We start from the raw sequence: 15,518 nt of genomic DNA, 5'->3' as shown, positions 1-15,518 counted from the left end.
GAGTGAACTGAGTGGGCAGGAGCCTCTGATGTGGATGTGATTGGGACTGAAGTTTATCCTTGGAAAACACCTGCAGCTCACTGTGGATTAGGACTCTTTGGAGGGGTGGAGCTCCTACCACCCCTGATGCAGACAGCTAACACATGGAGGCCAGCAGAAGGACCCAAGTCAGAGGAGTTTCTAAAATGAGATATTTGGGAGTGAGGGTTGGGACAGGTACCTTAGCAATCAGATAAGCTCCCATGTTCACAGTTCCCTGATTATTCCTGAAGGGCTGCTGATGCAAAAGATGCAGGTGTGGTCTCCATCTCACCCTCCTGGCTCCTGGCCCCTGCCCCCAGCACATGCTGCAGTTTACTGTCTCCTCTTTTTCTGTTCAAAACAGGTGGTTCTATCAGATTTGTATTCATTACAGGTTCAGTTACTGGTGAGTTTAAAGGAGCAGAGTCTATAGGAAAAAAAGTATAACAAGAATCAATTATCATTACACACTGTAGTCCAGTAAAATGTGTACCAATATTTTATAGCTTAAAAAGGAGCACTACATTTGCTCTCGTTGCATTTCTGAAAAGTCATATTAAAATAAGCAGCTCAAGAAATTAAAATTTATAATTTGCCCTTCAATTGGAAGATGTGGGTATTAGGGAAGGAGAACTACTCTGAGGGCTATTTAAAAACATGTATTTATTAGGCAATCCAAGTTAGTGTTGTCTCCATCAGGTGGGTCACCTTGAGGGATTAGACATTCTAACAAAGCTGTCCTGGCTCTGTGCCCCTCCCCTCTTATATTCTCACCCAACAGTGACAGCTGCACTAGTGAGTGAGAAACAAAGTAATTTTTAAAAAGAGTCTAAAGTCAGTAGAGCCAAATCTGGTTTACAAAGTAAGAGATCCAGTGGGGCAATGCTATTTTTGTATGTCATCCTAGATAGGATTATAAAACAAGAAGATTGATTTCTTGTGTGGCTTACAAGTGGATATTAAGGCGATTACAAAGGAGAAATTCCAAAAATGCTTAAACAATGACAAGATGGTAAGGAAAAGAGTATTACTACTTCCACGGTAGCTGATGTAAAGGAAACCTGTGTGTTTTTTTAAAAATTATTTAATTAATTTATTTTTGGCTGCGTTAGGTCTTCGTTGCTGCATGCGGGCTTGCTCTAGTTGTGGTGAGTGGGAGCTACTCTTTGTTGCGGTGCGCGGGCTTCTCATTGCGGTGGCTTCTCCTGTTGAGGAGCACGGGCTCTAGGCGCGCGGGCTTCAGTAGTTGTGGAATGTGGGCTCTAGAGCGCAGGCTCAGTAGTTGTGGCCCACAGGCTTAGTTGTTCCGCGGCATGTTGGATCTTCCCAGACCAGGGCTCGAACCCATGTGCCCAGTATTGGCAGGTGGATTCTTAACCACTGTGCCACTAGGGAAACCCGACACCTGTGTTTTTAAAAATTGTGTGGTTAAACATTTCAGGTGGAAGTTGAAGTGCTTGTATATTAAATACCACTGCTTGCTGCTTTTACTGGCATCAGGTTAAGGGGCACATTAAAAATGAAAGTGTGGTGGTTACAAAGCAAAAGGAGCTGAGGTGAATGTAGTTTAGGATGGTAAATATCGCTTTAATTAGAAACATGAGAGAGGATTCACTGAAGACTAGAAGATAGCAGGACAAGTGTGATGTGGGAAAAAAACCAAACATTTTGGTGTTGAAAGGCTGTGTTCAAAGTACTTCAGTCCATAATCCATCTTTTAAGACGGGCTGGTTAATTTAATTCATGGCCTCACTCCAGGACTCACATTCTTTGGAAATGACTTTCACTAAATTTCAATAAATTGTGAGTCCCAATGATATTTTACAAAAATGGACGTGTTCATCCATATCTTTAGGTCATTTAGTCAGAATGTTCGAGAGAAGACTGATGAAGAATATGGGATCACGTTCACATTCCATATTCTTAAATTAGTTATCCTCATTCCTGATGCTGCCGCACTGCCTGGTCTCCATATGCCACGGCCTAAGAACAGGAGGAGAGAGCAGTGCCTATGAAAGGGAGATCCCAATACCAACACTCTGGGCACCAGTCTGGTATCTGCCACCAACCTCAGCTGGTCTCGAGGATGTCACCTCCTCACTGACAGCCTGGGAGCTGGTGCTCTTCCCCAGAATGACTTATGAGGAGTGATGGACGGTGAAACATCCTGTAAAGGTAAAGTGCTAGGCTGCCATTTGATGATTAAAATCGACTCTAATGGTTGAATATCATTTTTCTGATCCGTTTGCTAAATTTCTGGCATTCCTCTTTGCCTAGAAAGGAAGTTCTGACTTCACACTATGTAGAAAAGAGTCAAAAACAAAAATGAAGGCTGGGTCTTGATGGATGAGCAGCTGGTGGGGAGAAAGGAGAGTTCAGGGAGGTGGAAAACTTTTGTAACTTCTAAAAGATCAATTTGTTATGCTTGAAATAAAAAATTTTGCAATCCATTATAAATTACAATTTATTAAAATTGTGCTTTTTTTTTTTTTCTGTACGCGGGCCTCTCACTGTTGTGGCCTCTCCCGTTGCGGAGCACAGGCTCCAGACGCGCAGGCTCAGCGGCCATGGCTCACGGGCCCAGCCGCTTCGCGGCATGTGGGATCTTCCTGGACCGGGGCACGAACCCGTGTCCCCTGCATCGGCAGGTGGACTCTCAACCACTGTGCCACCAGGGAAGCCCAAAATTGTGCTGTTTTAGAGGTAAAGTACCATCTTAAAATGTCAAGATAATGGTTAGCTGGTCCTCTCATTTGATGGGCAAGATGTTCCATGTAGCTAGTTACATGGGACAAATTCTAGGTCTTTCATTCAGCAAGAAAGTCAGAACTGTCCTACGTGAGTGTCTAAATTGGAAGGAAGTGGCTGCACAGATGATTTCTCCTTCATTCCCCTTGAGGCTGCATTTCCTTGAAGGCCCTGGTGATAGGTTTGGGCCAAATTTATAAAAATGTAAAACTCTTCCTAATTTAATGGATTAAGATTCTGTGTAGTACCAGAAAAAAAAGGATGTATTCCAAATTTTAAAAAATTAGTATATGTTTAAATGGTTACTGTACATTATGAACATTATATTGTACTCATCAACAGATCTGAAAATGCTTCTATCAAATTATAGGCTTGGCCTTTTGTGATACTCTGAAAGTATCATAAAAATTCTATATCCTAATAAGCATTTAAAGATAAGTACCAAAAGGGGCAAGAATTGGAATTTAATATTTAAGACACAGCCTGGTAGTTACATTTGAAGAACTGGTTGGCCTAATGGGCCACAGAATATCCTTGGTTCTGGCCCCCTTCTTTGTGGGAGGGTCCCCCTGCGGGTGCAGCTTGCAGTGTATTTTGGGCCTGGTTACTATGAAAGGTACAAAGAGAGGGCCAATGATCAGGGTTGTCCATCCCTGTGGGGTCACTAGAACCAGGCAGGACACCCTGGTCTAAGGCTGCCCATACAACCAAAGCATACTTCTGGTCCTCCGGCCCTTAACTGTGATGAGCTGGCAAATCTGGAGAATTTCATTTACAGAAAATTCCATCAGTTGCTCCAATGGTTTTATCACAGTACTGTGTTTGAAGAGAAAATCTTTAAATACAAAAGGAAGGAGCCATCCAAATGAACAGCAACTGTGGAAAGGCTGCAGTAACTTTATCAGAAGAGTCTGTTATCTTACACAGACTTTTTGAATCAGAGACAGAAATTCCTATATTAATTTGTCCAATACTAATTTTGTAAACAAAAATAATTAAGCCAGCAAATGTACTTACTTTGGGGTCAGAGAAAGAGGGCAGTATGAAGGGATAATAAGAAGATACCAAGTACTGAGAGTATTAAGGTAAACTGGTATGCAGCTACCAGAGAATTCAATTCTGAAATAAAACTTTGTCTTGTATCCAAACAGGAAGGGCAGAGCATGCTAAGACTAGCACAAAGGCAGACCAAGGACCCTCTCAAAGAGGCAGCGTACTCTTTCCCTTGCTGCTCTGAGATAAACTGCCTAATAGCAGCTTTCAAGTTCTAGTGGGAGAAACAAAAATAAAGCTGGGCAATCGCACATTACCATACAAATGGTTATTTTCTTACCATATACTTACAAAATATGTAGAAGTACAGCATAACTTTTATATGCAGCAGGCTAACACTTGCTAGCTGCACTAAAGTATCATAGTAATTACCAGCATGAAATAAAATAAAATAAGCATATCACCTAAAATGTTGAACCAACATTTTCAGGGGCTATTTTCTCTACAAAGAAAAATGGAAAGCCATTTTAAGAAAACGTTAAAATAAAATAAGCTAATGGCTTTAGGGTTTTAAAACAAAAAACCTCCCCGCAAAATTAGAAAAAAAAAAAAAGAAGACAAAAATCAGAATATGACCAGACTGCATAACTCCCTAACAGGAGGAAAAAACTGAATATTGAAATATGATATAAAATACAAATGTATGACATTCAAAACACAATGGGAGGAAGTAGTAAACAAGTTGTACCAGGACATGGCATGATTTATTTTCAACTAGTAAACAGATAAACAAAACTAAGAGTAAGAAAATAAAAGACAGATAATGTAGCAAAAGGGTATTTCTCTCTAACATGATTGGCCATGATTCTCTAAAATGTATGGTCAACAGAGATAAAATTGAAGAAAAGTTTGTATGGAGTTATTTCAAAGGATGATCTACATTTTAATTTTCTTTTGATCAAGGTTTACCACTCTCTATTCATGTTTTAGGTTTTATTTTTAAAGAGTAGATTTGTGCAAATAATATTCCCTGGGGATTGAAAATAGGGGAAATAAAACCCAGTCAAAAGTAGAAACAAAACTTGGTGTCAGGGGAAGGAGATAAAAATTACATTCACTTTTCCAAATGAGTCTGAACCATAAAGAATGGGCTTTACCTTACTTTTTTTGGTCAGATATTTGAAATCAATAAACTGTTATTCATATACATTGCTTGTGTTAAAGAAAAGATAATCAATAGTGAAAGCTGTTCTTATACAAACAATAACAAAAAACCAGAATAGAACCCCAGAATTCTGTTTGGAGGGATGTTTGTCACTAATGCCAAAAGCCTCATCTATCAAATGTTTCTCTCCTTTGAAATGACTGTGACTTAGAGAACGTAAGACTGAATTAGAATGTGAAGCGTGGACCTGAATAGGAAGGAAGGATAAGACAAGAGTGGTATTTACAAAAGAGAGGCAGATACATGTGCACAGCACCAGACTTTTCAAGTAAGCAAGTTCAGCGCCAAACTAACTGAACTAAAATTTTACATTTTTAAACTTTCTCCATTATTTCCCAGAGTAGAAAGCTGTGAAATGTTTTAGCTTGGTGCTATTCACTAGTGGGATGAACTCAAAAGTGTTTTTTCTACAGCTGAACTGGTTCTTAGTCTCAGGACTTTAAGGTATCTCCAGTCCAAAGTGTCCTGAACTCTGCCGGCTTCTACACATCTAATTTAGGACCTTTCATTTTTTCCTTCTTTGAAATTGGCTAGAGAATTCCTTCATTATGACAATGTGTGCAAACACACACATGAACACACTGAAAATCTATAAATAATTCTAACGGCCAAAGGATACTTTTTTATCAGAATTACCCAAAGAAAGTGATATTAGAAATAATGCGACTACAAATATTTTTTAAGATTCTATTTAATACCCATGGTACTTAAACATTCAGTTTACTGTCTATTTCTGGATATTGCTGGATTTTAGATTCCATAAACCAGATTCTGAAGGCTTATTGAAAAAGCCAGGTTCCTCAATATGGGAAATTCTATCTGGCTGTACTTTTAGAGAGTTATTATTTTTCTACTTTTGAAAAAATATTTTGAATATTTATATATAATATATATATATATAATATTAACAGAATACTCCAATAGGTCATATTCCAGATAAACATACTACAATTTGCATCATATCCAATATTTTAGATATTAAAATAAAGGTAGAATTTGGGATAAACTGTCTGACATATTTCCTAACATAAGTGTTCATGTAGAATATTAAAATTTAAATTGATATTTGGCTCTATAAGCTATTTTCCCTGTGTATTGTATGTATCTATTAGCAATAGAGACAATTTTGGAATCATGGTATATTGAACCTGATTTTACAGAAGCAGATTTGGAACCTCTCTGGCTGTCCTTCCACAAGGCTCAGTGAGTCAGTCTGGGCAATGCACACCCTTGCCATGACTCACCCACTGCAGTCAGGCACAGGAGTACTAATATGCGATCCTAGGACAACACTGACACTAGCGCTGACATTTCTGAATCATTCTTCCAAGTAGTAAAAAAAGTATAGATATACATATAGAGATCTGCAGCTGTACTAATTACTTCAAATAGCAGCAGACAAGGAAAATAAGCACTTAATTACCTTGCTTCATAAGATTAAGTTCATTTTGTTTGCTATATTAAGTTTAAAAATTAAAAAAATATCAACTTATTATAAACAAGTTAAAATATGTATAATACAACTTCACGGTCAAAACATTTGAGTAGTCTATGAAAACAGGAGATACTTTGTTCTTACATTTGTTTAAGTTCCATCCATGATTTTTCAATCTGTCTCTTCCAAAAGAATCCATAAAACAGTTGTCTTATTCTATGGGAACCAATTTTGTTTATGGATTTTTTCATCACAAAAATACTTAACTACTTGTACGGGAGAAGAAAAAACAAAGAAATGGGAAACAAAGTAGCTCTCTCCCACTTGTTAGTATTTTCTTCAGACACTCTGTACATAAACTATCTGAACTTCCTGAACCATTTACAAGTGCATTTTCAAAAACTGAAGAAAAAAGGTTAGAGTCTAAAAGTGTTATTTTATACACTGACTACACAATACGTATTGAAAAAACACACACACATATCTTAAAGATAAGGTTCTCCAAAGGTTTTTCGACATTCCATCACTCCTGTACTTGGTGGTCTGTCACAGTTGTGAGTACTCTTGACTTGACTAGGTGTGAGACGATCATATGCCACCTTGTATTCTTTATCAAATGCATCTGCAAAAATTCATAAAGAAATAAAGGCATAAAGAAATGTATATTTGATATTATCAGCAATCAAGTTTTTGTAATACTACAGAACCACAAAATTAGAAGCCAAGGAGGAATCTCTAGGTCATTTCTGCCAACACAGAATTTCAGAGCTGGAATGGGGACCTTAGAGTCCGTAGCATTTAGAGCTAGGTTACACAGACCACTGAAATGTGAAGTACTAAGATGTCAACTGTTTAAAATTCTTCTTTCCCAAATTAAAAAGTTTGGTAAAATACATATAAAATTTACCATCATAACCATTTTTAAGTGCACAGTTCTGTGGTATACATACAGTTCTGTGGTATACATTCACAGTTCTGAATGTATACATACATTCATAATGTTGTGCAATCATCACCACCGTCCATCTCCATAACTCTTTTCACCTTGTGAAACTGAAACTCTATACCCATTAAATAATAATACTCCTCTCCCCTCCCCCCAGCTCCTGTCAACTCTAATTCTACTTCTGTCTCTACGATTTTGGCTTCTTTAAGTACTTCTTAAGTGGAATCATACAGTATGTGTCTTTTTGTGACTGGCATATTTCACTTAATATAATGTCTTCAAGGTTCATTCATGTTGTAGCATATGTCAGAATTTCTTTTCTTTTTTAAGGCTGAATAATAGTTCACTGTATGTATATATCCCATTTTGCTTATACACTCATCCTTCAATGGACACTTGGGTTGCTTCCACATTTCAGCTATTATGAATAAGACTGCTATAAACATGAGTATACTAATATCTCTTTGAGACCCTGCTTTCAATTCTTCAGGGTATACCCAGAAGTGAAATTGTTGGATAATGTGGAAATTCTATATTTAATTTTTTAAGGGAAATGCCATATTGTTTTCGACAGCAGCTATACCATTTTATGTTACTACTAACAATGCGCAAGGGTTCCAATTTTTTCATATCCTTATTTTCCAGAAAATAACCAATACATTATTTTCCGGGTTTTTGATAGTAGCCATTCTATCTAATGGTATGAGATGGTATCCCATTGTAGTTTTTTTTTTTTTTTTGCGGTACGCGGGCCTCTCACTGTTGTGGCCTCTCCCGTTGCAGAGCACAGGCTCTGGACGCACAGGCTCAGCGGCCATGGCTCACGGGCCGAGCCGCTCCATGGCATGTGGGATCTTCCCGGACTGGGGCACGAACCCGTGTCCCCTGCATCGGCAGGCGGACTCTCAACCACTGCGCCACCAGGGAAGCCCTGATACCACCTTTTGATGCACAGAAATCTTTAATTTTCATGATGCCCCATTTGCCTATTTTTTCTTTTGTTGCCTGTACCTTGGGTGTCATATCCAAGAAATCACTGACAAATCCATGTCATGAAGCTTTTGTCCTATATTTTCTTCTAATAGTTTTATAGTTTTAGGACTCACATTTAGGTATTCAACCCATTTTGAGTTAATTTTTGTATAAGGGTCCAACTTCATTCTTTTGTTAAGTGGATATCCCATTTTCCCAGAACAATTTATTGAAAAGACTGTCTTTACCCCACAGAATGGTCTTGGCATTCTTGTCAAAAATCATTTTTACCATAAATGTGAAGGTTTATTTCTGGGCTGTCTATTCTATTCCACTGGTCTATATGTCTGTCTTTATGCCAGTACTACACTGTTTTGATTACTGTAGCTTTGCTGTAAGTTTTGAAATCAGTTAGTGTGAGTCCTCCAGATTTGTTCTTTTTGAGATTGTTTTGGCTACTTGGGGTCCCCTTGAGATTCCATAAATTTTAGGATGGGTTTTTCTGTTTCTATAAAAAACATCATTGGGGTTTTGACAGCAATTGCACTGAACTGTAGATTGAGTAGTACTGATATCTTAAGCATATTAGTCTTCTAATTTATGAACGTGGGGTATGTTTCCATTCATTCACATGATCTTTAATTTCTTTGAGCAATGTTTGTAATTTACATTGTACAAGTCTTTCACCTCCTTGGTTAAACAAGCTCCTAAGTATTTTATTCTTTTTGATGCTACTGTAAATGGAATTGCTTTCTTAATTTCATTTTGGATTATTCATTGCTAGTTACAGAAATTCAGCTGATTTTTGTATCTTGATCTTATATCCTACAACCTTGCCGAATTCATTTATTAACTCTAATATTTTGGGATTTTTGTTCTGTTTTGATTTGGTGTGGAATCTCTAGGGTTTTCTATACATAAGATCATGTTGTTTATAAATAAAGATAGTTTAACTTCTTCCTTTCCAATCTGGATGCCTTTTATTTCTTTTTCTTGCCTAGCAGCTCCAGCTAGAACTTCCAGTACAATGTTGAATAGAAGTGGTGGAAGAAGGCATCCTCTTCTTGTTCTGGATCTTAAAGGGAAGACTTCCTGTTTTGCACCATTGAGTATGGTTTTAACTGTGGGTTTTTCACAAATGCCCTTTATCAGGTTGAGGATGTTCCCTTCTATTCCTAGTTTGTTGAATTTTGTCAAATGCTTTCTCTGTGTCTATTGAGACATCATGTGGTTTTTTTTTTTTTCGGTATGCGGGCCTCTCACTGTTGTGGCATCTCCCGCTGCGGAGCACAGGCCATGGCTCACGGGCCCAGCCGCTCTGCAGCATGTGGGATCTTCCTGGACCGGGGCATGAACCCGTGTCCCCTGCATCGGCAGGCGGACTCTCAACCACTGCGCCACCAGGGAAGCCCCATCATGTGGTTTTGTCTTTCATTCTGTTAATATGGTGTATTACATTGATGGAGTTTTTTATGTTGAACCAACATTGCATCCCTGGGATAAATCCCACTTTGTCATGGCAAATAATCCTTTCTCTATGTTGCTGGATTTGGTTTACTAGTATTTTGTTGAGGATTTCTGCATCTATATTAATAAGGGATATTGCTCTTTCATTTTCTTTTCTTGTGATGTCTTTGTCTGGGCTTGGTCAGCATAATAATATTGGCCTAACGCATAGAATGAGCTAGGTAGCACTCCTTTTTCTTCTACTTTTTTTGTCAGAGTTCGTGAAGGGTTAGTGTCTTAGTTTGGGCTGCTGTAACAGAATACCATAGACTGGGTGGCTTAAATGATGAACATTTATTTCTCACAGTCTGGAGGCTGGGAAGTCCAAGATCAAGGTGCCAGCAGATGTGGTGACTGGTAAGAGCACTCTTCCTGGTTTGCAGATAGCTGTCTTCTCCTTGTATCCTCACGTGGCTGAGAAAGAGAGGGACAGCTCTCTTCTTTTTCTTTTACTTTTCTTTTTGTTTTTTTTTGGCTGCACCATGCAGCTTGTGGGATCTTAGTTCCATGACCAGGAATTGAACCTGGGCCACAGCAGTGAAAGTGCTAAGTCCTAACCACTGGACCGCCAGGGAATTCCCTCCTCTTTTTCTTATAAGGATACTAATACCATCTTAGGGGCTCCAACCTCATGATGTAATTACTTTCCAAAGGCTCTACTTCCAAATACTATCATATTAGGGCTTCAGTGTATATGAATTTGGGGGTAGGGGACACAAACATTGCAGTTCATAACAAATGGTATTATCCTTCTTTAAACATCTGGTAGAATTCACCATCTGGTCCTGGGCTTTTCTTTGTGGGACGATTTTTGATTACTAACTCAATCTCTTTACTTGTTATAGGTCTATTAAGATTTTCTATTCTTGAATCAGTTTTATAGTTTATGTCTTTCTAGGAATTTGCCTGTCTCTTCTAGGTTATCTAATTTGTTGGCATATAATTATTTATAATAATTATTTTTATTTCTGTAAGGTCAGTAGGAATATCCCACCTATTTATTTATTTAATTTTTGGCTGTGTTGGGTCTTCATGACTGCATGCAGGCTTTCTCTAGCTGCGGTGAGCGGGGGCTACTCTTCGTTGCAGTGCACGGGCCTCTCACCGCGGTGGCTTCTCATTGCGGAGCACGGGCTCTAGGTGCACAGGCTTCAGTAGTTGTGGCATGTGGGCTCAGTAGTTGTGGTTCGTGGGCCCTAGAGCGCAGGCTCAGTAGTTGTGGTGCACGGACTTAGCTGCTCTGCGGCATGTGGGATCTTCCTGGACCATCGAACCCGTGTACCCTGCATTGGCAGGTGGATTCTGAACCACTGTGTCACCAGGGAAGTCCCGGAATATCACCCCTTTTCTCCTAATTTCAGTAATTTGAGTCTTCTCTCTTTTTCTCTTAGTCTAGCTTAAAGGTCTGTCAATTTTGTTGATCTTTTCAAAAACAAACTTTTGATTTCAATGAGTTTCTCGATTTTTAAAAATATTTTCCCTGTTTCTCTATTTTATTTATTTCTGCACTACTATTTATTTCCTTCCTCCTGCTTGCTTTGAGTTTAGTTTGCTCTTCTTTTTCTAGTTTCTTAAGGTAGAAACTGCTTTCACTGAATCTCAAAGTTTTGGTATGTTGTGTTTTTAATTTTCATTTACCTCAAAGTATTGTCTAATTTCTATTATGATTTTTTTGACCAATTTGCTATTTAGGAGTGTGTTGTTTAATTTCTATATACTTGTGAATTTTTAATTTTCCTTCTATTATTGATTTCTCTTTTCATTGTACTGTGGTTAGAGAACATACTTTGTATGATTTCAAACCTTTTAAATTTACTGAGAGACTTGTTTTATGGCCTAACATTTGGTTCATCCTGGACAGTATTCCATGTGCAGTGGAGAAGAATGTGTATTTTGTTGTTGTTGGATGGTGTGTTCTGTAGATGTTTCTTAGGCCTAGTTGGTTTACAGTGCTGTTCAAGTCTTCTATTTCCTTGCTGATCTGCTGCCTAGTTGTTCTATTATGGTTGAATGTCTATTTCCCCCTCCAGTTCTGTTAGTTTTTACTTCATGTATTTTGGGGCTCTGTTGTTAGTTCCTTTTTGTTTTTTGTATATATGTTATAATTATTATAAACAATTAATAATTCTTGGTGGATTGACTGTTTCATCATTATACAATGTCCTTCTTTGTCTCTAAAGTCTATCTTTTCTGATATTAATATAGTCACTCTAGCTCCCTTTTTAGTACTATTTGCATGGAGTATCTTTTTCAATCCTTTTACTTTCTATTTGTTACTCTAAAGGAGGCCAAGCACAATAACTGAGAGTAGAAGATAATCAACCAAAAATGTTTGAGACCTCCTAAAATATATATTTAGCTACATTACATTTTTTCTGAAACAAGCTTAATGTCATTAGTGATATGACACAATAGTTAAAAGCATGGGATTGGAAATTAAGACTGCTTGGTTCAGATATGGCTCCGTTATTGCTGTGAAACCCAAGTTTAAGTCATTTAACCTCTTGGATCCTCAGTTGCCTCAGTAATAAAATGGAAATGATAACAGTACCCATCTCATAGGGATTTTGAGGATTATGTGAGATAAAATATGGAAACTACTTGCTACAATGTAAGGCACATAATAAGCCCTCAAAAAATGTTAGCTTTCATTATTTATCATTATTATTACCAACATGACCAAAATATCAAAGTATCTTTTACCTTATATTAAAAAAATCAGACACAGTTTTATTATATTAATATAATTTTATATTAAACTAATTAAGACTACCAATATAAAAACACTTTGAAAACTATACCATGATATATAAATATTACATGTTATGCTGAATTACCTATATCAATGTTTTCTCTTCCCAGTGCCACAAGTGAGAGAAACAGTATTTCTCTATATAAACTCCTAAGGAGAAAAAGAAGTGGAGAAGATATTACTATTCAAACAGTCTATACATACCTACAAAAATTTTTATGTTAATATAAGCATGAGATATTCTAACAAATCACTCAGCAAACAATATGAATCTGCTTAGAGGAACAATATATTCATTTAAAAGAATGACTTACCTCTGTCTTTTAAAATGAGGACATTTATTCAGTGTCTCTAAAATCTGACTCATTGGTCCATAGACGTCATTCATTTTAATGCTTTTTACCATATTTTTCAATAGTTCCTGGTTAAATGAATTATCACCTTTTTGCAATAAATGGACCATTGGATACTTCTGGGCTGTAAAAGAACAAAAGAGCAGATGAAGAAAAATGTTCTGTGTAGAAAGCAGAATGTAATTAAGCAGCAACTGACAGCTATTTAAAAAGTTACAAAGCAATAAAAATAAATTAAGGGCAATTGATAAAAGAACTGAAATCTAAGAATGAAGTAAGAAGAAAAAAGGAAGAAATAAGACAAATAATGATAAAAATAAGCTTGAAGGCTCAAATACACAATAACTAAAAATACTGTTTTCCTTAATACAGCCCCTGGAAGGAATTTTAAATCAGCAGCCTGGGATGGAGACAAACAAAAAATAAGTACAAAGAAGAAATAGGGACAAGCAATGTGCTAAAAACAAAACTCTGCAAAACAAAACCCCTCCAGCACATACACAGCACCACTCAAAAAACAAAAACAAAAACAACCCCTTGACCTCCACAGACAATAATACTAAAAACATCAAACTTAACACTCACTCTCAAACAAAAGAGTACGATTTTGACCTGTAAGACAAAAAGTAGTGTAAAATAAGTCAGTTACACATTAGTTTAGGCTATTTAAAGCAAGTAGAGAGTACTCTCATATGAAGGACATCAACATTCTATGACAGCACTTACTGTGGGCATTCCAGAGGATGTACAACGGCTGTCCTGGATCCTGATGTAATTTCATATTGTCCCACAACATTTGTATTAAAACATATTTACTGTCTTCAGACATACAGTGGCGAGGAATCTGTGTTGAAGAATAAAAAAACATTCATTAATGATCCTTATATGACAATGTTTTGTAAATATTTTATGAAGAGCCTTAAAAATATTTTTTAGGATGCATGTGTGCAAGAGAGAAAAGAGAACAGAAAAATCACTGATTTGTCTGCATTTTATAACCTACCGAAGGGAGATGACCTGAGTTGAGAAGCCAGCGATCCCTAAAGTAGCAGATTTAACAAAGTACTAAGATCAGTGAGAAAGGGTACCATGAAGGGCTAATCTTGACCAGCTTATGACTGAGGCTCCACAGAAAGATGAATCCAGGAGCCCCATTCTCCATCAGTTCGAGACCCTAGCGCAGATGGTCTCACTGAGTTAACCTCTCATTCACCATGTACTGAAAATCCAAACACATGCACAATCACAGACATGAAGTACAAGAAGGGAGAAGACAAAGTTCCTGAACTCAGACACTTTGCCATTTAGTGCCAGTGACAGCATATGAAAAAGAAAAAAAATGCTTGAATAGAGCAACATATCAAAAATACGAGTGAACATATAACAAACTACTTAAATGTTAAACAAAAATTCACAGTAAAGTAATGAGAATGGTAGCACATGACTGCGATATGAATTACAGGTGTCCAACTAAAGTGTTAGGCTTCTTTTTGAAGGAGGTATGAGGCATGAGTGGGGCAAACTCACAAAGTCTTCTCATAAGAGTCATTTACAGTTTATTCCTGAGGCTATAACAAAAAGTCAAGTCCATTTTGTGTAAACTTTATAAGAAGTCTAAAAAACATGACTGTCTTACCGCTAGACTGTAAGGAGAAAAATTATTTGCAACAATTTTATTGATTCAGATGGTTATTAAAAATATTCAGCATAAAATTACTTTTTTGTCATTGGGAATACGCAAACATTACAATGGTGACAGTAGCACTGGCTTTTAGTTAATTTTTACTCTCCTACCTTTGAATACTTGTTACAATGCTCAGAAGAAAGAATCAATCCAGGTAAATTACTGGGTAAGTCAAGACGTCTAAAATACCACACCAGGTTCCAAAAAACAATTGGATGATGGTCCACAAAGTCTGCCACTGTTATTGCATGATCACCTTCATTTTCCAATAAGCTTTCAAGTTCCTTCCATACCACTAAAGGACTAAGATATGGAACAGTGATAGGATCTGGACTTGGGAGGTGCCATTCTAATCCTAAAGAATCCTGTTGAATAAATAAAAACCATAAATAGCAATTACGAGATTGATGATACTGAATCATTAAAAAAAAATCCTGTTGATGATTTCCATATAATTAGAAATGAAACTGTATCATGTAACAAGACACTCTTCTTAACAATAATAAAATTGAAGCTTATAAGGCTGTTTAGCACAAGGGGAACAAACTCATATGTAAATTATCAATGTCCAAATTGTAAAAAACACCAAAATACATACTGTAGCTCCTTGTAAAGTAGTTGGCAGGCTGCCTGTAGGAATGAGCTTCTGTCCTCCATTGTTTTCCTTATCCAAGGTGCCATAAGTACTAACACTCCTGGCCATTGGAAATACTGGACATTTTGACAAAGCTGCTCTTGATCTATCAGCAGGGATCTGAATACTTCGGGCACATGTATTTTCGAGCAACTTTGATTTGCTTGGGCATTGAAAAAAGAAAAAAGCGTATCACTGTCTAGATTTACTTTATTTCACTGACCATGTTCTTCTCTTGAGAATCAGAGC

The 15,518-nt window shown here is 37.2% G+C and overlaps 1 protein-coding gene across 7 annotated transcripts in view; it reads right to left on the bottom strand.

The window, feature by feature from the left end:
• Positions 1-19: 19 nt before the first annotated feature.
• The window catches only part of DENND4A (DENN domain containing 4A), a 137,607-nt gene continuing 122,108 nt past the window's right edge, over positions 20-15,518 (bottom strand). For 3 of the 7 annotated variants that reach the window (XM_032617642.1, XM_032617659.1, XM_032617685.1), the window contains 7 exons: positions 15,234-15,432; positions 14,746-15,000; positions 13,678-13,795; positions 13,537-13,563; positions 12,913-13,075; positions 12,684-12,748; positions 4,508-7,044 (listed from right to left, as the gene is read on the bottom strand). In XM_032617642.1, the coding sequence (XP_032473533.1) occupies positions 6,908-7,044; positions 12,684-12,748; positions 12,913-13,075; positions 13,537-13,563; positions 13,678-13,795; positions 14,746-15,000; positions 15,234-15,432 (964 nt within the window). In that variant the 3' untranslated portion in view covers positions 4,508-6,907. Of the gene's footprint in view, positions 449-4,507; positions 7,045-12,683; positions 12,749-12,912; positions 13,076-13,536; positions 13,564-13,677; positions 13,796-14,745; positions 15,001-15,233; positions 15,433-15,518 lie in introns of those variants that run through there. The other 4 variants (XM_032617668.1, XM_032617694.1, XM_032617651.1 and 1 more) reach the window with 3 other exon arrangements.

This window comes from Phocoena sinus, chromosome 2 (genome assembly GCF_008692025.1).
Source record: "Phocoena sinus isolate mPhoSin1 chromosome 2, mPhoSin1.pri, whole genome shotgun sequence".
NCBI lineage: Eukaryota > Metazoa > Chordata > Mammalia > Artiodactyla > Phocoenidae > Phocoena > Phocoena sinus.
Note: the sequence above shows the minus strand (reverse complement) of the source record. Positions and strands in the feature narration are given on the sequence as shown.